This window comes from Podarcis filfolensis, assembly GCF_964270895.1.
Source record: "Podarcis filfolensis genome assembly, chromosome: 5".
NCBI lineage: Eukaryota > Metazoa > Chordata > Lepidosauria > Squamata > Lacertidae > Podarcis > Podarcis filfolensis.
Window position 1 is genome coordinate 8924653 of NC_139608.1, and position 22908 is coordinate 8947560.

Below are 22908 nucleotides of genomic sequence, written 5' to 3' on the forward strand. Positions count from 1 at the left end.
CCTCTGCAGGGATCGCTCTTCTCCCGTGGAGGCTTGGGAGGTAAGCTGCACGCCCGCCAGCCATATGGTTGATGGGGCACAGCTGGCGGGCGTGCAGGGAAAGGGGAGACCGCTGGCAAAACCGCGCAGCTCCCCCACTCGCCCCTGAGAGGCTAGCGCCCAGGCGCAACGCGCCAGTAAGCTCAATAGGAAAGACGGCTCTGCTGGCAGGTCTTGTCCCCAGGAAGCAGTTGCGAAGGCTGAAGGTCCCTGCCTGCCCATGTCTGCCTAAGTCGCCTCCTCTTCAGGGTTCCCCACAAGGAATCTGAGACTGTGTCTGTGCGTCGCCAATATTGCTGCTTCACCAGCCTGATCATCTTCGATGCTGGCCGCCGCTGAGGAAGTGAAGCCTGCAGTGAGTTTTCTGGGCCTAATTGAAATCAAGAGCTTAGCTCAGTCGGTTAGAGTGTGGTGCTGACGATGCCAAGGGTGCAGGTTCGATCCCCGTAAGGGATTCGCCAAAATTTTGTGCTTGCACACAAAAAAGTCCCAGATCCAAACCTGGCATCTCATCCAGATGTTGTTGTTTAGTCGTGTCCGACTCTTCGTGACCCCCTGGACCAGAGCACGCCAGGCACTCCTGTCTTCCACTGCCTCCTGCAGTTTGGTCAAACTCATGCTGGTTGCTTTGAGAACACTGTCCAACCATCTCGTCCTCTGTCGTCCCCTTCTCCTTGTGCCCTCCATCTTCCCCAACATCAGGGTCTTTTCCAGGGAGTCTTCTCTTCTCATGAGGTGGCCTAAGTTTTGGAGTCTCAGCTTCAGGATCTGTCCTTCCAGTGAGCACTCAGGGTTTATTTCCTTAAGAATGGATAGGTTTGATCTTCTTGCAGTCCATGGGACTCTCAAGAATCTCCCCAGCACCATAATTCTCATCCAGATAAGGCTGGGTATAAGCTTTTGTCTGCATGAACACGAAAGCTTATACCTAGAACAAACTTAGTTGGTCTCTAAGGTGCTACTGGACAATATTTTTTAAATTTATTTTGACTGCATCAGACCAACACGGCTACCTACCTGAATCTAGATAAGGCTGGGTAAGACTTCTGTCCGAAACCCTAGACAGCCACTGTTGGTCAGTGTGCATACACTAGATGGAACACATCCATTCAGGTTTACATCCCACATTCCCATGCAGTTCGTGTGAGCCACATTGTACATGGATCAGGCAGACCTGTGAGCCACAGGTGTCGTTCTCCCTGCCACGTCTGCTTTGCCCCTTAGTTACCTCTGGTGACTAACTGCAGAAAAGAGCAGGAAATTTTGCAGCAAGACACTTTCCCTTCCTACCTACCATTCCAGAGAGCGGCTATTGTGCTGGTGAGAGCAAGGTTTATGCAGCCTTTATGCAAACGAATTGGGCGTGAGTGAGCCAAACTGCCTGTGTGAGCAGTTCAGTAGTAGGGGTGTTTTCCTTTAACTCCGAAGCAGTAACTGCTGTTGATTTGCGCATCCTGCACTCTGCTGAGAGCACCGCTGGCATTTGAGCCCTGCAGTTTGTAAAGCAGTATAATGGATGCATGTTCCAGAAGGCTGGCTGCGTTTCTGGTATCTCTGCACTATATGTTTAAACTATTTTAAACATTCATTCCCTTTCACGAAAGAATCATGCAGCCTGTAGTTCCCAGAGGGAGGCAATAGAGATGGGCAAATATGCCAATTTAAGTTTCTCTCGTTTCTCCAGATTTAAGTTCAGTTTGGCACATCAGTTAACAAGAAAGGTAAAGGGACCCCTGACCATTAGGTCCAGTCATGACCGACTCTGGGGTTGCGGCGCTCATCTCGCTTTATTGGCCAAGGGAGCCGGCGTACAGCTTCCGGGTCATGTGGCCAGCATGACTAAGCAGCTTCTGGTGAACGCCGTTTACCTTCCCGCCTGAGCAGTACCTATTTATCTACTTGCACTTTGATGTGCTTTCGAACTGCTAGGTTGGCAGGAGCAGGGACCGAGCAATGGGAGCTCACCCCGTCGTGGGGATTCGAACTGCTGACCTTCTGATCGGCAAGTCCTAGGCTCTGTGGTTTAACCCACAGTGCCACCCGCGTCCCAGTTAACAATAGAGTTGCCATATTTCAAAAAGTAAAATTCCTGACACCCGCGAAGTTGTTGAGTTTTTTTAAGGAAACCCAACCCTAACATCTTTTTGAGCTGTTTCCGCTGCTTTTCCCATCCGGTTTTTCCCCTGCTGTATATTGGTGTTTCCCCTGACATTTTGCTGATTTGACGTATGGCAAACCTACTTAAAAAAAAACTAAACCTCATGAAAAATTGTCAGCATTTTCATGCATGTATCTCCTTGTCTTCACATTTTTGCAAGCAATCTCCCTTATTTAATGCATTTGGGTATGCCATTTTCATTTATATGTGCATTTTTAAAGTCACACTTTCCTCTAATATATGCTTTTTTTGTACACCTTATTGGTTGGATAAGTTTTGCATTGCGAGATTTGGAGAGGTGCAAATTTCAAAGGATAGCTTCATTCCAGTTCGTGTACTGTATCAAAAAAATTGGACTTAGGGAAGTTTGCATTAAAATCTGAACTAAACCCAAATTTCTTCCCTATCCGCTAGTGCAATCTGCTAATTTTGTGAATGGTTTCTTATCTAGTTGTTTGGTCCACAGATGACTGAGCCTGGCTTGCTGCGCTTGTTTATATTACCATGCTCATTATATGCCCAGCAAATTATCTTCCATCTCTCATTGTACATTTTTACAATCCAAAGCTCACTCTGACAGGAAGGTTTTTAACTGGGGTGACATTCATGGTGAGATGGGGAAACTGCAACAAGAGGACCATCTCTGATGGTGCCATGAGGGCTGGGCTTTAGGACAGAGGACCTGGGCAGGAAGGCCCCCAGATGTAACAGGGCATGTTGAAGCAAGTGGAATAACAGAAACACGACACTCTGGAAAGTACCCTCCCTATAAGAGCACAAAGTCCAAAGTCTAGAAATCGCCTCAATGCACCATTGCACATTGATGCCCTTTTAGTGCCTATTTTAACAACGCTTGTTGCATTTCTTTTGTCTCTAAAGGTACGGCAGGAAGTCCATGAGTTTGTGCGAGAACAAATCTGAGCTCTCAGGCCTGGAAATGTCCAATAACCGGGACAGGAACATCAGCCCCAACGCCAGACAAAAAAGAGGTAGGCAGTGCAGAGACGGAAGAACTCTAAGGCAGAAACCTAGAGGAGATGGTGCGCATGCCGTTTCCCTCTGCAAATTTCTCCTTTCCCACACCAGCAGTTTGACAAGAGGGCAGAAATTTGGGCTTCAAAGTGACCTGCATGAACTGCAGGGTGCCTTCTGGTCCTGATCCACACTTTGCAGGCACAACACACACAGGGATTTCTGAAAACACATTTGAATGACAACACAGGGCTTGCCCTCACTTCTGCTTGTCCCATGCCTAGAAAGCACGGGTTCAAGTGGTTTTCCACTTGACCTGCTCCTTTCCCAGGGGAAACCCACACTTTGGTGCTAAATCAGAGCAAGCATCAATCCAAAGAAAACTTGAATTGTCGATTGCTCTTGGGGGAAGTTGCAGGACAAGAAGTGTGAATGAGCCTTTACTGAACTTGCCTTGGCTGTTATGCAAAGTGCTGGGCCACTTCACACAAGAATGGACAGGACATCCTTTCATCTCTTATCACTTGATTGCATGATGCTTGGGACTTCTATCACTTGGAACATCAAGTGATGAGTGCAAAATCAAGCGGTGGCTTGGGCACATAGTGCTGGACTTTCATGTCACATTGTATGCAGGCAGGCTTTCCCACTCAAGGCGCTTTTTAACTGGAGTTGCTGAAGATCAAACCTGTGGCCTTCTGTGCTCTGCTACTGAGCTAACACTACTCCCTGAATGGTTACGATTTTGACACAGGGGCCATACAAAGCTTTGACAGCAAGTCAATCGACTGATGCTCTGTATTATCTCAACCAGTATTGTCTCCCCTGACTAGCAGTGGTTCCTCAGGACCTCAGATAGAGGACTTCTGAAGCTAGCTGAGCATCCTTTTAGCTGGAGGTGCCAAGGGAGCAGAATCTGAATTCAACTGGCAGCTCATTTGCATGGTGGAAAGTTTATATCAGGCAAACATTTCTCTAGTTTACAGCAACTTGTTTTGCAAATGCTGTTATGCGGGGAGAGGGCGCAAGGCAAACCACTCACCGTGTGGTCGTGTGAATTCTTCATTCATTCTCCAGTGAAAAACATGTACTGCAATTCTATTCATCTGAAGCATTCTGTAGATTTGGAGAGCAAGAGTGCTGTTACCTTAGGATTTTTCAAAATATCAGGCTACACATTATGCATTTAGTAAGCTAGCAGTTTCAGCCGTTTGAGGTTTGGTCAGTCTTGCCAAGTAGCAGATTCCAGACCATTTGAATAGCAGGAAAGCTGCTCCACAGTGTTAACATTATTTTTCAAACCACCCGTCCAATAGTTTGTGTGCACCCTCTGCTGGCTGAATTGGGATTTAATTTCATGTTCATGTCAGGGATCCTCAGTCATTTTGTGGCTGAAATTCTGCAAAAAGTCGTGAAAAGCTTGAACCTAGTTCACAGGTGTGTCATAAGGAAAAGCAATATGTTTCTTTAAAAAAGGGGGGGGGGTAAATTAGTGTGCAAATGATGGCACTCTGGCATGAGCTAACCTAGATGACTCATCTCTTGCAGAAAAACAAGGAGGGGCCATGGCGTTTTGGTTATAGTTGCTTTATGGCTCCCCAAGATAGTATTGGCAGGCAATGCTGACTCCAGGATATGGGGGGGGGGGCTTGGGCAAGACACCTTCAATGGACCCCACTTTTCCCCCTGGAATGCAGAACCTGTGGCCCTTCCATCTCTCATCAGCCCCAGCCAGGATGAAAGCCAGAGTTCAACATCTGGGGGACGGAGGGAAGAGCACAGGTTCCTCATTCCTGTTCCGTCCCTTCATTGCCGTTGTTGTCTGTTGATGCTGCTCCTGTGCCGCGTCGTTGACCCTGCTGCTGGCAACGCCATTTCAGATTTCAAGGTAGAAAGCATTTCTCGGGGAGGGGAGAGTTTATGGTTAAATTACATGGAGATCCCCACTACGACCCAGAAAACCCCGTGTCTCAAATGTATGAGCAAGTCAGGTTAGCCAGAGCAGATCCTTGATCTTCTTTTGCCAGCAGTCAAAGGCAACCAGCCTCCCAAAGGGGGCCAGCTAATGGAACACCCACCAGATGTCAAAGAGAAGAACAACTACCTGACTTTTAGAAGACATCTGAAGGCAGCCCTGTTTAGGGAAGCTTTTAATGTTTAACAGACCACTGTGTTTTAATATTTGTTGGAAGCCGCCCAGAGTGGCTAGGGAAACCCAGCCAGATGGGTGGGGTATAAATAATAAATTATAATTATTATTATTAACACTCCTGCAGGCCCCACGGCCTCCTCCAGCACTGGAACAGCTATGCAGCATTCCTGGGAAGGAGTCCTAGGGTTCTGGGACTCACAGCTGCTGTCTTGTGAGCACCCGGTATAGCAGAGTAAAAGCAGCTCAGACGGAGATGAGGAGGTATCTGGGCATACCTACTTTATTTCTACTAATTACAGATTAAAGAACATAACAAACACATATGAGAGGAGCAGCCCTCATACAGACATCCCATCTCGTCGCAAGACAGAGCAGAAAGAAAAAATACAATAGTACCAGAGACAGAAGTCACACAGACTAGCTTCCTTTCTCACGGTATAGAAAATAAACAAGAATCAGGTGATCCTTGCAATGGGAGGAGTGAAATGCTAACACCAGCGTGGTGTAGTGGTTAAGAGCAGTGGACTCGTAATCTGGTGAACCAGGTTCGCTTCCCCGCTCCTCCACATGCAGCTGCTGGGTGACCTTGGGCTAGTCACACTTCTCTGAAGTCTCTCAGTCTCACTCACCTCACAGAGTGTTTGTTGTGAGGGAGGAAGGGAAAAGGAGATTGTTAGCCGCTTTGAGACTCCTTAAGGGGAGTGAAAGGCGGGATATCAAATCCAAACTCTTCTTCTTCAACCTTTTCGTATGCAGAAGCGTACAACATGGACACTGTGGTTATACAGATTTGTAGATATTTATCTTGATTTCAGTTGACAGATTCTTCTTCTTCTTTTTTTTGGTATTGAGTTTTCCCCGTGATTTTTTCTTTCAGCACAATATTATTTTTTGTAAGTAGCATTGTGAAAAGTCACTCAAACATTTGTAAAAATAAATAATACTTTGGGAGGATTTCCTGCGCCAGGGGCACCTGCAAAGAGACAGCTTTACTTGGGGATGGCTGCTGGTGAGCGCATCATGAAGGAGGGCTTTCACCTTCATACTTGACATGCAGCTCATATTGTTACACTGGAAGCCCTATTTCAGAACAATCCCTGCATTGGGAATGGGGAATCTCAGGCCCTAAAGATTCTCCCCCTAGGCTACAACCCTCACCAACCCTACTCCTCAAGTGCCCTCCTCAAGTAACTGTGACTATGCCTGTTGCTTGCCTGGTTGGAGGATGGAGAGGTGTGATCATTTGCAGAAACCTCTGGCTTTAGCGTGGTCTACTGCACAAAGGTAAGAGCCACACCCATTGCTCCACCCACTTTTGATTCTGGCTCCGCCCACCCTGGATGGTTGCCGGCAAGGGAATGTGGCCTTGATGCTTTAAAGGGTTCTACTCAATGGTCCATAATTCCATGAGCAGCCTTGGGTGTTTTGTGGACTCTAGGGTTTTTTTTGGTCTTTTTTAAACTATTTGCTTTTCACCTACTTTCCTGCTGACTTGTCTTCCTTTTGGAACTGTGTGTTCCCTCCCTCCCCAAAAAGCACGTTCCCGCCTTCTCCATTTTGCTCCCAGGTGAAACCTAGCTAGTCAAATCTATCCCTTGCATAACAAGAAGGATGTTTGGCTCAGCTAGTTTGCTTCCTTGTTTCCACAGCCACCTTCCCAGCTAGTCACTTGCTGCGCAAGCTCACGGCTGGCCAAGCATTCCAACTTTTTAATCACCTCCCCCTTTCGCCCCCCCCTCCACAAGCTGCAAGGCTGACCCCTCTGCCCTGCCTCACCTCTCTCTTCCCTCTGCCTCTTTCTCCTAGCTGATTATTCCACCAGCCTTAATCTTGAGCGCTCAGCTCTTGCTAGAAAGCGGTTCACATTGCAAGGTCTTTCCAACCGCAGAGCTCCACCCAAAGGTAAAACCACCGCCACTCTCAGCGCTTGATCGCCAGCCACACGTCTCCCGAGCACGGTGTCCATCCCATAACGTCATCCATCGCACCCTGCAAGGGTGACCGCATCCCATCATAATGTCCTCGTCCGTCGTACCCATCCCCTAGCTTCACCCGGGCTGTGTTCACATGACCTGCTTAAAACACAGTGAGGCCATTTCCCAACGCTGCGTTTCAAACTGCATTTGCATGCTGTTGCACAAATCGGTACGGCAGGATACATTTCCCCCAAAATTGCCCACTTTTCTGTCTGTACCACCAGTGGGTGGAGAAGGGGTGCAGATGTCTTCATAGGGCTTACGTCTCCAAATCGTATTGAAGCTAGTTTGCAGGGAAATGCATCAAAACGCAATATTTCTCAAGGAACTACAGGATAGATGTGGATTGTGGCTTCAAAGCAATGGGAGCACTCTGGATTCAGAGAGAACAGGGGTGCACACAGCCTCAGTGTTTTCTTCTTCTTGATAGCTACTAGGTGGTGTTTTTCAAAGGTAGCAGCTCTGCATTTAGGATGGTGCAGGTGGTTCCTCACCCCCCACAGGGCCCTGAGCCGAGAGGATGCAAAACTGAGAAGATCCAAAATTGAGATGATCCATTTGTGGGTGCCCATTTTTGGCCTCGCTCAGGGCGCCATATTACGAAGGATTGCCAAATCTGGGGGCACTCCCTGGTTTTACTCACCTGCCTCCGACATACACATTAACTTTGCCTTCTCAATTTCTGTTGTCAGGCTGCTGTTAAAGGCCTGTTAAGAGGAGCGGCAACCCAAGCTTTTAAACGAATTCCCTCCTTTTTTTAAGAGCTGGAAAGAGCAACCAAAACGATGGATGCCCCTATGAGGAAACGTTACAACTTCTGGGGACATTTTTAGTTAAAGGAGGGGGGGGAGTAAGAGGAGACACAGTAGAGTTCTAGGAAACCATGCATTGGGGGGGGGGGAAATGAATAGAAAAAAAGTTTTCCTTTGTCTCTCATAACACTATAGCCTAGAGCTGTCCAACGGAAGTGCTTCTTTACAAAGTGTGAAGTTAATCTATGGAATTTGCTCCCTCAAGAGGTTGTGATGGTAACGAACTTGGATGGTTTGAAAGGATGATTAGATGAATTTAGGAGGTGTAAGGCCTGTTGGGATGTTGCTGGGGAGACGGGGGGCATCAGGCAGGCCCCCAGCTAGCTCCAGCCACCGGCCGGCAGCCGGGCGAACTCCGGTCTCCCTTGGAACAGCATCAATCAGTGACTCATAGCTTCAGAAGCCTTCAGAAACTTGAGCACACTTTATCAGCAGAGTGAATAAATCTTCACAACGGAAGTGGCGGACAGAGACATGTGTAAGCATTATTTACAGGCGTTTATTCAGCATAGTTCAGGAACAAAGGGAAAAAAATGTCTGCTTCCCTTCGTGTTCAAGCACACAGCAATAGAGCAAAGGCAATATACAAACGGAAGGTCCCAGCAAGCCTGTGCTGGAAGTAAACAGGCATGTGACACACAACAGTCATGCTTGTTCCTTTTAAGGTGGAATGGAACTATATCCCAACATCCACCCGTGACTGTGAGCCACGATAGTCATGTTCCACCTTCACTATCAGAGGCAATAAGCCTTTGAATACCTATAGCTGGAAATCGCGGGCGGAGTGTTATTGTGTTCAAGTCAGGTCCTACCTGTGAGCTTCCCACAGGCACCTGGTGGACCACTGTGAGAACAGGATGCTGGGTCCAGCAGGGCTGTTCTTATGTCCTGGAGATGTTCTAGAAACGGTGCAGAAAAAACTGGAGCAACTGCTATATGAGTCAAGACTAGAGCTTTTGTATTAGATCCACTTGCAAGCCGTGCCGTATGTTATATTAGCTGTGTACCCTAAAGCCCCAATCCAGATTGGAACTCTGGCATGGGGGTAGTGGAGCTCTATGGAAAGGGCCTAGCTCAGTGGCAGAGCTTCGGATTTACATGCAGAAGTTCCCTAGGTTCAATTCCTGGCATCTCCAGGGAAAACCCCCGTCTGAAAGTCTGGAACATCACTGCCAATCAGGATGGACAATCCTGAGCCCAGGTGGACCACAGAATCTTAGAATTGTGGAGTTGGAAGGGATCCTGAGGAGCATCTAGTCCAACCCCCTGAAGTGTAGGAATCTCCACTCAACTTCTAGGAACGGTCTTGGTCAGTATGAAGATAGCTTCCTGTGTTCCCAGTCTGTATTGGACTCACTGTACCTCTAGTTTGTATATGGAGAGGAAGCTCACATTGATGCAAATGAGAGAGTCGTCATCGTCCCCGTCCCCCCCCCCCGATGCAAATCACAAATATGCAGGGAGGGCTGATCCAGAATAAGACCCTCCCTCCGTCTCCCAGCTACCTAGCTAATCTAACACATCATTTTGCCCTAAAAGTGATGGCCCAGCCTCCATGGTGGCATTGCAAGGTACAATTGTGTAGCATTGTATGAATTTTACAACTTAGGGTCCATCTCATGGGAGATGCAGGGTCAGATCTCTCAACATCCTTTTTTTAAAGCCTTAAGAACACAATTCAAGACTTAAAAGCACCATAAGAGGGCGTTCTCGGTAGTGGCGCCCACCCTGTGGAACGCCCTCCCATCAGATGTCAAGGAAATAAACAACTATCTGATGTTTAGAAGACATCTGACGACAGCCCTGTTTAGGGAAGTTTTTAATGACGGATGTTTTAATGTATTTTTAATCTTTTAATCTTTTGTTGGAAGCTGCTTGGAGTGGCTGGGGAAACCCAGCCAGATGGGTGGGGTATAAATAAATTATTATTATTATTATTATTATTATTATTATTATTATTATTATTATTATTATTCCAATGGGAGACAACAAAGACAGGCACAACACGGACATTTGCCTTCCTCTTATATGTGGCTATTAGCAGCTTTTTGGGTGGGAGAGGGGTTGATTTCAGTCACAAAAAAGTCACAGGGGGTAGGGAGAGAATTAACCTCCTCTCTCAGACCTCTGATCAAAATGGATTTATTTAGAGGTGTGCCGGCTGAGGCCAATGCGAGTTGTAGTTCAGCAACATCCCAAGAGCACCAGGCTACTGAAGGCAGATTTAGGACACTTTCAGCTGGCCTTTCGTGAAAATAAATTCCAGAGTGGGGAAATAAACTTGTGGCTAAAAAGGCATCGAGAGATCTAAGCAAGGGATCTCCTGTGCTAGGCGTAGTTTGCAGCTCAGATGCTTCAGTGCTTCACTGGTGGTAGTGCAGGATGCTACCCAAGATAAGAACTGAACCCTTTGGCCGCACTCTGTGGAACTTTGTCCAGCGTAGTTGCCTTGGGAGGCAAAACATGGTGGGTTGGTGCTGGGAGCTCACTGGACAGTAGATGAACGCAGGGCTCAGTGACAGAGGATGGAGGGGAGACAGAAATAACTTGACCTACATATTTTATTTTCAGAACTCTCTCTTGCCAAAGGCCTGTAATAAACCCCGAGCCAATTTCTATTTGGCCTTTCCAACATTCCAAACAGATACTAAATCCAGACCACTAGGTATAAACATGCATGTGGAGTGTATTCAAGATCTTGCATAGATACTGGGCTGGCACAATAACTCTTTTTAAGTTGCCAGTAAATATGAATCCTCGCGGTGGTACTGCGAAGATGTTCGTTTGCTGTGCTGCACAAATCCTGCAGTTGATAAGCTTTTTCATGGAGCGCCTGTGGACAAGGCTGCGATCAGGCGACTTGTCATTTAGACTGCAATAAAATACATTTCACCCTGGGGAAGGTTGTCATCAGGTGAACTGAGTGCCTGCTCCATCTGCTGTCAGGGTACTAACTGTTGATGAGCAATTTCAAGGCACCATTGCTCCCCCTCTTTAGGGTCTTTACCTTTAAACTGGACTGGATTGGCCAGCCCTTCTGGAATGGCCAGCCCTTCAAACCAAGAACTGTAAAGTAGGACAAAAGGCCATAGAGGCTGACATTTCAGTGACACAATAGGTCCTTCACCAGCAGAAATCAGCTGGGCTGAATGGAGAGATGCCTTTGTATCATCTAAACCAGTGTTTTTCAACCTTTTTTGGGCAAAGGCACACTTGTTTCATGAAAAAAATCACGAGGCACACCACCATTAGAAAATGTTAAAAAATTTAACTCTGTGCCTATATTGACTATATATGAAGTAATTCTCTTGAATAGGAATCAAATAAACACAAAGAAAGTATTTTATAATTACTTTATTATGAAATAGTAAGTAAACAGAAATATGAAAAATTATAAAATACTTTATTCAGTGTGCAACCTGGGCCTGTTTGGCTGAACACAAAGCTGATATTCTGGCTGGAATCGAAGAAAGACACACACGTAGCTCTTCGTCAACAGCTGTCAGTCTCTCTCTGTATTTAGTTTTTATAGCAATCATGCTTGAAAAGCTCATCTCACACAGATACGTAGTGGAAAATGGGAGCAATGTCAAAATAGCTTTGTTTGCCAGAAGGGGGAACTCCTTGGCAGTATCCAACCAAAAACTGTCCAAAGGTAGATCAGCAAATCTTAGCTTGAAACCACGATTTTGTCTCAGTTCAGTTAGTTCCTCCTGCTCCTGTAAAGTCATGTCCTTTCCACCAACTGATGCTGAGCTATAAGGGTCCCTAACCCAGTCAAGGCATTCAGTGGAGACTGAAGAGAAATAAAATGACAACTTCTCTGGTCCTCCTGGTGACTCGAGTCGCGCCGTCTTCTTCTCTCCGCTGCTGTGCACACTGTGCTCGGGCGGGAAGGAAGTCGGAAGGTGATGTCCTACTGTGATAGGTCCAGGCTGGAGTCTGGACCAATCACAGCCCGGACATCAGAAAAGTGGAGGGTGTCCCCCTGAGGAGCGCCAATCGGCGCCCCTGCTGGCCGAGGGTGGGATCAAAAACCCCACCCCACCCATACCCAGGACACAGTCTGGCGCCCGCCTAGTGAACGAAAATTTGAATTATTTTTTTAAAAAAATCTTTCGAATTTTTCAATTTTTCCCACGGCACACCAGGCAACATCTCGCGGCACACTGAAAAACACTGATCTAAACCACGTCCAGGATTGCTCTTCCCAAACTTCTGGGAAACCACAACAACTAAACTGGCATGAAACTGATACAGATCTGTAGTGTAGGTAGGCCTGCTTATGCTGATCTCTAAAGATCCTGCTCAGAACTGATTTTGCAGGCTTACTGCTTTCAGACGTTCATTTTCTCTCTCACACATGCATGCACAAATAAATCATTAGAGTTTTCAGTACAGGCTTCTGCGCCTGCTAGATTTCCAAACTCACAGCTCAGTGTGTTACAGCATAAAATTTGATAGTATCTTAATGCTCACCAGAAAATGGCTTGTTTAGAAACTTTAGATGTTTGAAGACGCACTGGTGGTAACAGGATCGCCTGCAATCGCATTGCATCCGATTCTCTTGTTAGATTGTGCTTCATCAGCTTTGAAAGGCCAGAAAGCAAACATTCCCGCTGGCAAATTTTGAAACCTGCATGCAGCTGTGTTACAACATGTATCATCTTGGCTGTCATGCTCATCTTCATGTATTTAATAGGGCTTCACTCATGTTTAACACAAAGTTCTGCCTGCTGTGATCTCCTTTCAAATTGACCATGCCTATGCAGATGGCACAAGTGCTGACTGTTTTCAGAAGTAATCTTTTACCGTGATTGCTACTCCTAGCACTTGTTTACATGGTCAGTTATTCTGAGAGATGAATCCAGCTCACTTCGATTGCAAAGCAAGGGCCATATCAGAGTTCAGAGATGGTTGTATGTGTAAAACAGAGCTCCGGTTCATTGTGAGCGCTCCTGATTCTGGTTGTGAAAAATGAGAGGAATTCGGGATTCAGTGACCTGTTAATGACCTGGCATTGGATGAAACCTGGAACCATTTACCCAAATGGTCCAGATGTTGTTGGGTTACAACTCCCATCATCCACTGACCATGCGGATTGGAATGAGGAGTCCAACAAAACGTCTGGAGAACCTCAGGTTCCCCTTCCCTGCTCTACATGAACTGAAATGCAACTCTCCTACAAAACATGGGCACCTCCAACTTTTGTGAAGCAGTTCTCCAACCCCAAAATAGGTATGGAAAGTCATATATGAGGGGGAAAGATGTACGTTAGTGAAAGTTAGAGGTTGTGTTCAAAGTAGTGCTAAGGAGATTGTTCTGTCGGCCCAAGTGTCTCTGCTTGCCCGGTGGAATAATCTTCCCTCTCCTCATAAGAACAGCTGCATCAGGCCAGTGGCCCATCTAGTCCAGCATCCTGTTCTCACAGTAGCCAACCAGATGCCTGTTGGAAACCAGCAAAGCAGAAGATAAGCACAATGGCCCTCTCCCTTCCTGTGATTTCCAGAAACTGGTATTTCGAAGCATTGCTGCCTCCAACTGGGGAAGCAGAGCAGAGCCATCATGGCTACTTGCTATGAAAGCCCTTTCCTCCTCCATGAATTTGCCTAATTCTAAAATATACTCGGAGTCGAGAGTGAATTTCATGCTCTTTATTCAGCTCATAGTGGTGAGGAGGAATGGAAGTTCCCCCAGAATATCTGCTTTATAGACATTATTTACACAATGGGCCCCACGTGATTGGCTAATTCTGGGATTCTCCTGTAGGCCAATCAGGTTGCGGATTCACTTCCACCTGGAGCTGGATTGGGTGGCTCCTGTGGACCAATCAGACTGCTGCATTCTGAATCCTATTGTTTTAGGACCAATCAGACTGCTGCATTCTGAATCCTATTGTTCTAGGACCAATCAGACTGCTGCATTCTGAATCCTATTGTTCTAGGACCAATCAGACTGCTGCATTCTGAATCCTATTGTTCTAGGACCAATCAGACTGCTGCATTTTGGATCCTATTGAACCCCGTACATAACAAAAACCATCCAAGTTGATGGTCATCACTGCCTCTTGTAAGAGCGAATTTCATAGCATGACTGTGCGCTGGGCGAAGAAGTACTTTTAAAAATCTGCCCTAAATCTTTCAACGTGGATGTCTATGAGTTCTAGAGTTTGGAGAGAGGGAGCAAACCCTTTTCTCTATCTACTTTCTCCACGCCAGGCGTAATTTCATACAATTATGTCACCTCTTCCTCGCCTTTTCTCTAAACTGAAAAGTCGTGATCGCTGCCGCCTTTCTTCCTAGGGGAGTTATCCCATCTCTCTGATGCCCCCCCCCCCCGCCATGCAGGGTTCTCCCAACCCTCTGGAACAGATTTGGGGAGGGTGTTTAGGGCACATGCAGGGCTAGGAGAGGGACAAGTCCCTTTGTGAAAACAGGAGTCATTCTGCTTGCTCCCACCTGCTGAAATATTCAGTTGAATATGACCCAATGTGTGTATAAAAGCCTTGTATTCAGGAACGATGCTTGCAAAACTGCGAATATCAAGACAAAAATGTATATGTTAGGAGAAATGCACACAAAACTGCACTCAGAGTTTTGTTTGGACTTTTTCTTTTATAATGGAAAATTATGCGGAAATGGGTCAAACTAAAGGATAGAAAAATTAGAAAAGGAAAGAAACCAAAATGGACATTCATCTCCGTACACACAGTGTGTGCCAGTAATTGCGCGAGAAAACGGTCATTTCTGTTATCCTGACTAGTGGATAGGAATTTACACACCCAGCCACTTTAGCACCTCATTAGCAATCTCAGGAAACGAAAGAGTTGCAACATTTGGCAGGGCAGCTGATCAGTTTACCAAATGACCACAAGCAAACGGTGGCAAGTTACCACTTGGTAACTGCAGGGGATCATGCTGTATCTGGTCATTAATAGGCCATTGATGACCTCCTGCATCCCTCCATGGCAAACCAGGGGGTGGGGTTAGAACTCCCAGGGACTCCTTGGCCACGTAGACCATGCATGTTTTAATACAACAAGCCCTGAACAGAAGTGTGATACAGTTTGCTGCAGTTTTCCATGGAGACAAGCTACCTTTCTCCAGCCTTCTCCCAGTTGTTGTTGTTGTTCTCCTCCTTCCTCCTCGTTTGTTTGCTTGCTTGCTTGCTCACTTCTAACCCTTCCTTGACCTGACTCTATCTGTCCTCCCAGATCCAGAATCTAAAGAGAGAGATGTAACCCGCCGCTTTTCCCTAGCTTCCTCCATCAGCACCACAACTAACACATCTGCTCTAACCAAAGGTACAGTCCTATTAACACTTCGCTGCCTTCCTTCCTCTGCCGGCGTTGGTGCAAATGTGGCGGCGCTTGGAAACCCTTGCAAGCCTGAACCTGTGGTGTGCTCTGCAAGGCAAAGAGCAGAAAGGGTCAGGTGCACGACCCCCTCCAAACATTGTGCGCTATGGAGTTGCACCACCAGGATGCGAAGCAAGTCAGAACGGTTCAGTCTCTTGGTGCAAACAGACAGGCATAATTTCAAAGCCTGCCTGGTGCAGAAATGCACTCAACTGTGCTTCTGAGAGCAGGGCTATTGCCTCACCTGGACTGAGCTCTTTGCGGGGGAGGAACCCCTTTTCTGGTTTGGAGCAGAAAGTGAATGTGAACACTGCTGATTGGTCAGCTTTTGTGTCAATCATGAAGTGACCCTCCTTTTAGAATAGGGCTTTGCTCAGCACTGATTGGCTGTCTCCTGAGTCCCTATGCCGACTTATAACTGTGTTTCAAAGGGGGTGGGTGGGAGATGAATGATAATAATAATAGAGAAGGGGGGGCGAAGGTTATGTTCTTTTGCTTCTCACTATGGAATGCTTTTTGGTTATTGCAGCATATCAGATGTTATTTTGGGATGGATTTCCATAAAGTTATTTCAAGATAGAAAAGTTATTTCAGCGAAATCAACACTGAACAAACCTGAGTAGATAAAAATAATATTACGGTGGGGAAATGTAACATTTGTCAACTTGAGTTATTTTCAAAACCATAGTAGACACCCTTGCTGGGTTGTTGCCTATGGTCAGAGAGAATGATTTGTCATCATACTCAGATAGGTGTGTATAGTTTTCACGTTAACACAAACTCATCTCTGTGGGCATCATATATGCATTAGGAGTGGTAATACAAGTCCATTATTGGGGGGTGGGGGCTCTCTGCTTTCCTTCAGAATCACAGTTATTTAAAAAAAGCAAGGTTTTTGGTGCTTTTGTTGCAAATCACAAGTATGTTCCCCCCCACCTCTCGACAAGCTGACTTTAAAAAACATTAGGATTGTGTTGTATGCTAAGATAAGCTAACCATTGCCCTCTGCTGCAAATCCTGTTCTTTTCCATGCCAAGAGAGCCAGGTGAAACTCTAACTATATTTCGATTCTTGTTATCTGCAAACTCCACACAGGTCCCCTTGTTCCTGCAGTTAAAGTCAAGAGGCATGAAATTAAAAGCGATCCAACTCCTCTGGGTTTCGAAGGTACTTGATGCATGGACCATTTTGGTGACAGTCCCTTGATTATCCTTCATGGAATGCCTATACTTTCATCATCACCGGCATATGACATATGAGAGAGTTTGTAAGGACTCTCGAGTCAACGTATCAGCCCATTTTCTGGTTTCGGAGTTAATCATCCTTTCCTGTATGCATATGTCTGACCTGCCTGCCAAGTTCCAGTTAGGGCATATTGGAGGCTGAAATGAAGAGAATGAGAAAGCCAACTCGACACGCTCTCTTCCCTCTCAGACACGCAATGCTTCCGATGGCTATTGGGATATTTAATAATAATAAAAATAAAAAATTATTTATACCCTGCTCATCTGGCTGGGTTTCCCCAGCCACTCTGGGTGGCTTGAATATTAAAATGATTCATCCAGTATTAAAAGCTCCCCTAAACAGGGCTGCCTTCAGATGTTTCCCACGAACCACAGGATTGCAGGGTTAAACCACTGTTTTCCATTTCCCTTCTTATGCAGATTGAATGCGGAAGCTCAAGAGACCCAGATGTACATTTGATTTTAAAACTGGCCCCTTTCTGTACTATATATTCACAACGGTCCCAATCCTGCTAAACGGTACTCATAGCATCATTGGTGAAAACAACAGCTGTGGGCTTGGCGCAGTCCGTTTACGGCCATTTCTTCATTGCTGCATCAGTTTCTTCTGTTCCATTATTTCTCTCTTGAAAGCATGTCCCGCAATTGTCTCGTGAGTTTGCTGTTGGTCGTGTTTAGATGGTTCCTGTGTCCTTTGCTGCATGCCAGTGTAAGCTAGACCTCTTTTTCACCTCAACCTTCTTTCCTTTATTAAATGGCTCTAAAATGAGCATCGCTCTGGTATCAATGGTACTCTGCATGCACCCTCTATCATGTAACATCGATGAATGGTCTCCTTGTATACTTGGCCTACCCCTTTTATGCCAGGGGAGGCAAAAGCAGTGGGCACCCTTCTTTCAGCGCATGCCATGTAGGTAATTAATCCAGACCTGAGATGAGGAATCTGGACTACCATTCCCATCAGCCCCAGGCCAGGAGTTGTAGTTAACCTCTGGAGGACCAAAGGTTCCATACCCCTATCTAGGTCAAACAGGGTTAAAGTTTTCTGTTCCCTTGGGAAAGAGGGGTGGGGTTCTCCCATTGCGTTGGGCTAACGTCATGGGCAGCCAGGCTCCCACTGTGATGTTTTAGGCAAATCTGGGGCGCCCTATTTTCTTTCTGGATCATGCCCTCTGTTAGCATGGTGAGCTGGCCATAAAAGAAGGCCTAGTTACTTTGGGATTCCCAAAGTTGCAGAAATCCATCCGATTGCACCATCATAGGCAGATACTTAGCGCAAAGGCAGGCACATAATATTATGAGTGGTGGAGGTAGCTTGTACGTCCTGTTACTGCCATCTAAACCCAGGCATATTTGTTTCTGTCCTATGGCAAGCTTTGAAGAGACCTGTCTGAACCAGGGAAAAGCTGGGTGTGGTGAGCTCTGACTGGTTAGCGCCAATGATACCATCAACACCCACTGCAGCAGTCTTGCAAGCGATGTTTAAATGCTTGCAATTTTGTTTTAATTAGGCAATGAATGACTGTATCTATGAGCAAACGCAAATTAAAAGGTTTGCAGGCTTATCTGATGCACAGTTAGTTCTCCTTGCTGTGATTTGCCAATCCGGTTTGTTGGTGAGGTATTCCTGCAGCACAAGTTGCAAAATCAGGTACACACCGTAAGTGAAGAACCTGGTAGGAAGTTGCCTTACGGTGAGTCAGACCATCGGTCCACGTAGCTCAGTAATGTCTACACAGACTGGCACTGGCTCTTCACGTTTTCAGGCAGGGGTCTCTTTCTGAATCCTACCTGGAGATGCCAGGGACCGTCTGCCCCTCAGCTATGGCCCATCCTTGTGGTACTCATCATTCGAACGCTGCATCCGCCTTCATCCTCAGCAGCAAAATCCTGCGTATGTCTAGTCAGAGTAAATGTGTATGAGTGCAGGCCTTGACAGGAGAGCTGGTCCCAATTTCAGGTTAATCCAAAGGGACGATCTTGCGTACGTAGCGTCGATCGCATTACTAGCAAGGAAAATCTTCTGGGTGGGGTTGCATGTTCGGCCTGACATTTCTGAGATCCCAACTAGCACCCAAACAAACACCCTACTTCCTATCACAGATGCCTTTGAATGCAACCTCTTGGCTCAAGCTAAATGCAGCGCTGTTCGCTCTACGAGGCCAGTCCCTAGATCTGCTTCACAGACAGGTAAATAGGAATCAAAATGTGTTTTGAGATGCAGTGCCTGTGCTGCTCAGAGCATATCTGAAGACAAAGGGCGCTACTAGTATGTACTGTGGGTTTTTCCTGTGCACAGCTCTGCCAAAATGAATGGGAGCCTGTTGCTAAATGAATGGGAGCTTACACAGTCTAGCGTAATGCCCAAGCATTTCACTGAAGCTTCCTGATGTCTTGTGCCTGAAATGTTTTTTTTAATTAAAAAAATTACTTGATTCCAGCTGAGAGTGGAATTCTTTGCTCCATCCTCATTAGTTTTATTTTGCTTCTGCTTATCCTTTGTTCACCCTTGTACCTCCCTCTTTCTGCTCCCTTTCCCCACTTATTGTTGGCATCCGTCTGTCTTGAGAGAAAATGGGGGTGAAGTCTACACACATCTCAATGTAGGTTGTAAATCGCCTCACCCCCTCCATACCCAGCTGATCACTGCATCCCACAGGACAGAGCACTTTGCAGGTATCATCCTATCATGAAGTGCGCTTATTACATTGTCAGAATTGAGCCATTAGTGTGGTTTCACCTACCCACCACTGCATATCAGACAGGCACCTTATCTGATGTCTTCCTAGCACCTGCAGAAGATGCTCATCTTTCATCAAGCCTCATAAAATCTCTGCCTCGTGTTTCTTTCTTGGATAGAGGTTGATTTTATGCATGCGCTGCTATCGTTAAACATTGTTTTTCTATATGCAGTTGTTTTAACTGATTTTTAATATATGTAACTGTTTTATATACAGCAGGGCCAAAACTTGTACGCTGTTTACTTACATGATATCAGCCTTGTTCACTTCATAGCAAAATAAAGAAATAAACAGAAAGAGGACGGGAGGCTGGGGAAAAACCCATCAGAGGGGGCTATGCCCGATAAGAGAGGTGGAGGATTTTAATACTCTTTCTGCAGCAGGAAAACCCAGTGTGGAAAGAGTTTTTTAAGCCCTCTGTCTTGCTTACTGGCCTCTAGGAAGGTTGTGTGAGGCTTAGTGTGCCTTCGGACAGATAAGGATGGTTGCATAAATGTATGAGTGATTCGGGGGGGGGGGTGTCTTTGTGCAATTTTGCCTTTGTGAACGGACCCCTAGAACATAACCACTGGGTGAGTTTCGGGCCTACTGTATGTTATTGCAAATTGCTTTCAGGTGCCTTATAGGAAGCAATTTATAAATGATGTTTAATGATGCTGATGCTGATGTCTTCTTCAGAGGAGGGAGCTATACAGTGAAGGCTGGTCCTTCTTTTCTACAACTAGTCCAGAGTGTGACCCTGGCTGTCAGTTTCATCCTCTGTAGCGTCAGTGTTGCCAATCTTTCGCAATATGGCACCCTGTGCTAGGTCAAAATTTGGTCCCCCCAAATGGATCTTCTCCCACTATGGATCTTCTAAATTTTGCACCCCCTCAGCTTGGCGCCCACACCTAATCCTAAATCTGATGCTGGTGCTGCTACTGCAGAACTCTGCAGGGAGGAGGGTGGAAGCAAAATTAGAATTACGAGGCTCTGCCTATCATGGACTCTGGCTCCACCTACTGGTGGGCTCCCTGCTTTCCACCCCATCAGCCACCATAGGTTACTTACCGGTATGTTCCTCTGTAAGACAATATGCTGCTCATGATGCTAGCTAAATTATCATGAAAACAAACTTTCATGATTTGCTCTGCTGGAAAAATGTAAATCCACAGGGCTGGGTCTTACCAAGCTTGGAAACCTGCATATAATTTGATCCTGAAACGTTGTGAGACAGATTTTAGAGATGTATGTTGAAATGCAGATTTTGAAGGCAAGTTCCCACTCGCTTTTTAGGTGGGGTGTTGTTGTTTTGAACTGAATTGTTTTAAGCATCTGCACCACTCCAGTCAGTCCCACAACTTAGCTTTGCTTCTCCGAGGGCCAAATTTCACACGCTGCTCCTGTCAGGATGGGGAGCGGGGAGATAGAAATCAGATTCAATGCTCATTTAAGGGCAAAATTACCTAAGTCATAGGGGCGTGGGTGGCACTGTGAGTTAAACCACAGAGCCTAGGACTTGCCAATCAGAAGGTTGGTGGTTCGAATCCCCGTGACGGGGTGAGCTCCCGTTGCTCGGTCCCTGCTCCTGCCAACCTAGCAGTTCAAAAGCACGTCAAAGTGCAAGTAGATAAATAGGTACCACTCCGGCGGGAAGGCAAACGGCGTTTCCATGCGCTGCTCTGGTTCGCCAGAAGCGGCTTAGTCATGTTGGCCACATGAGCTGTACAGCTTCCAGGTCATGTGGCCAACATGACTAAGCCGCTCCCTTGGCCAATAAAGCAAGATGAGCGCTGCAACCCCAGAGTCAGTCACGACTGGACCTAATGGTCAGGGGTCCCTTTACCTTTTACCTAAGTCATACATTCCCCCAAAAATGCATGAACCGAAACGCAATACATGAGCCTCTGAATTCGCACTTCTCTGAACTTCACAGCACAGTTCTTCAGCTAAATAAAGTATATACTAGGGTAAAATGTGGGTAAAATGCATATAATGGTGAAAAGAACATACAAAAATATTAGTGAGTTTAAAAAAAAGTGTGTATATTAGGAGGGATTGGCACTAAAATGCTTAACGATGTCCATGATGGCTTTAAATAAAATGTCACCAATTGATATGGAAATGTGCAGTCCTGGTCTGGCAGTTGGCGGTTCCCTATGCCTTAGTCCTTATTTGTCAGGATCAGATGAGATTTTAACTGGGAGCTTCTTGAGGCCAGTGAGTGGAAGCCATAATGCTGAATGCCCATGCCTCACTACCGTGCTTCACTTCCAATAACCCTTTGCATCCACTTGGCCTCCCTTGCAGGTTAGGTTTGAAGCTCTGCTGATGCTCCAAGCGAGCTTCTTGGAGGAAGGGATGTGACGCAGATGCAATAAATTAACCTCTTTGAGTGGGTCTCCTCCAGTAGAGAGCTGCTCATTTGTTTTTTAAAAGGCTGGATTTTCATGCTGTGCAGTGCCATCAATATTCTGTCTAAAGTATGCCAGCTGCTGATGCCAAACGCTCTCCTTCTTTGCAAAGGTTGGCCCAGCAGGCAGATGCCGTCGCTTGATACGTTTGAGGATTTTGAAGCCATCCCATCCAGCGCTGAGGAACTCTCCAACTCTTCGGATATGGAGGAAGAAAGCCAGCCTAACAACGTAGGTAACACCTTCCAGAGCTTCGTAATGCTCTCCTTAAGCTTAGCTCAAGCTGGGCGTAAATGCAGCAGGAAATGCAGTTTTGCATTTCCCCAAACTATGGGAATGTTTCAGAACAAGACAAGGGACAGTCTCCAAGTAGCCCTTTGTAGACATCCTATCAGTGCAAGGATTCCTGATTGCACAAGGAAACATTTACCCCCCCCCTAAATCTGTTCTAGAGATTCCCCCAACCATCTAGAGCAGGCATAGGCAACCTCGGCCCTCCAGATGTTTTGGGACTACAACTCCCATGATCCCTAACTAACAGGACCAGTTGTCAGGGATGATGGGAATTGTAGTCCCAAAACATCTGGAGGCCCAAGGTTGCCTGTGCTTGATCTAGAGATTTGGGGAGGGCATGAGAGGTGGGGGAATTCCTGTCCTGCAAACAGAAATCCTTATACCAATGGGACATGTTAGTTGAATACCACCCATGGCATTGGGTTGGGTGGGTTTCTTAGGGTACCAGCAATATTTGGCTATCAACTTGTGCAGTTTTCTTAAATCCTCCCTATAGTTGTTGTTGTTGTTTCTCAGGCTGGGCAATAGGTGAGGAGATAACGTGAGTTCTGTCTATCTAATTACTTTTGATTTATAACTTGTCCCACATTGAGGGATCAGCGTGCAGACCAGCTTTGCATGTTCTGCAGCTGCACCACACAAGTGGAGAAATACTAAAGTTAGCATTCAGCACCCTCAGGTCCTTTGATTCTTGTTAGTTAAAAACCCACAATGTTTCTAATCTACAAGGCCTAGGTCAGCTTTTTCTGACCTGATGCCCTCCAGATGTT

At 46.2% G+C, this 22908-nt stretch overlaps 1 protein-coding gene across 10 annotated transcripts in view; it reads left to right on the forward strand.

The window, feature by feature from the left end:
• The window catches only part of MCF2L2 (MCF.2 cell line derived transforming sequence-like 2), a 227602-nt gene that overhangs the window by 195621 nt on the left and 9073 nt on the right, over nucleotides 1-22908 (forward strand). For 5 of the 10 annotated variants that reach the window (XM_083612710.1, XM_083612713.1, XM_083612715.1 and 2 more), the window contains 6 exons: nucleotides 3077-3186; nucleotides 7128-7223; nucleotides 15323-15412; nucleotides 16562-16633; nucleotides 18814-18900; nucleotides 21957-22075. In XM_083612710.1, coding sequence (XP_083468836.1) covers nucleotides 3077-3186; nucleotides 7128-7223; nucleotides 15323-15412; nucleotides 16562-16633; nucleotides 18814-18900; nucleotides 21957-22075 — 574 coding nt within the window. The remainder of the gene's footprint in view (nucleotides 1-3076; nucleotides 3187-7127; nucleotides 7224-15322; nucleotides 15413-16561; nucleotides 16634-18813; nucleotides 18901-21956; nucleotides 22076-22908) is intronic. The other 5 variants (XM_083612712.1, XM_083612718.1, XM_083612717.1 and 2 more) reach the window with 4 other exon arrangements.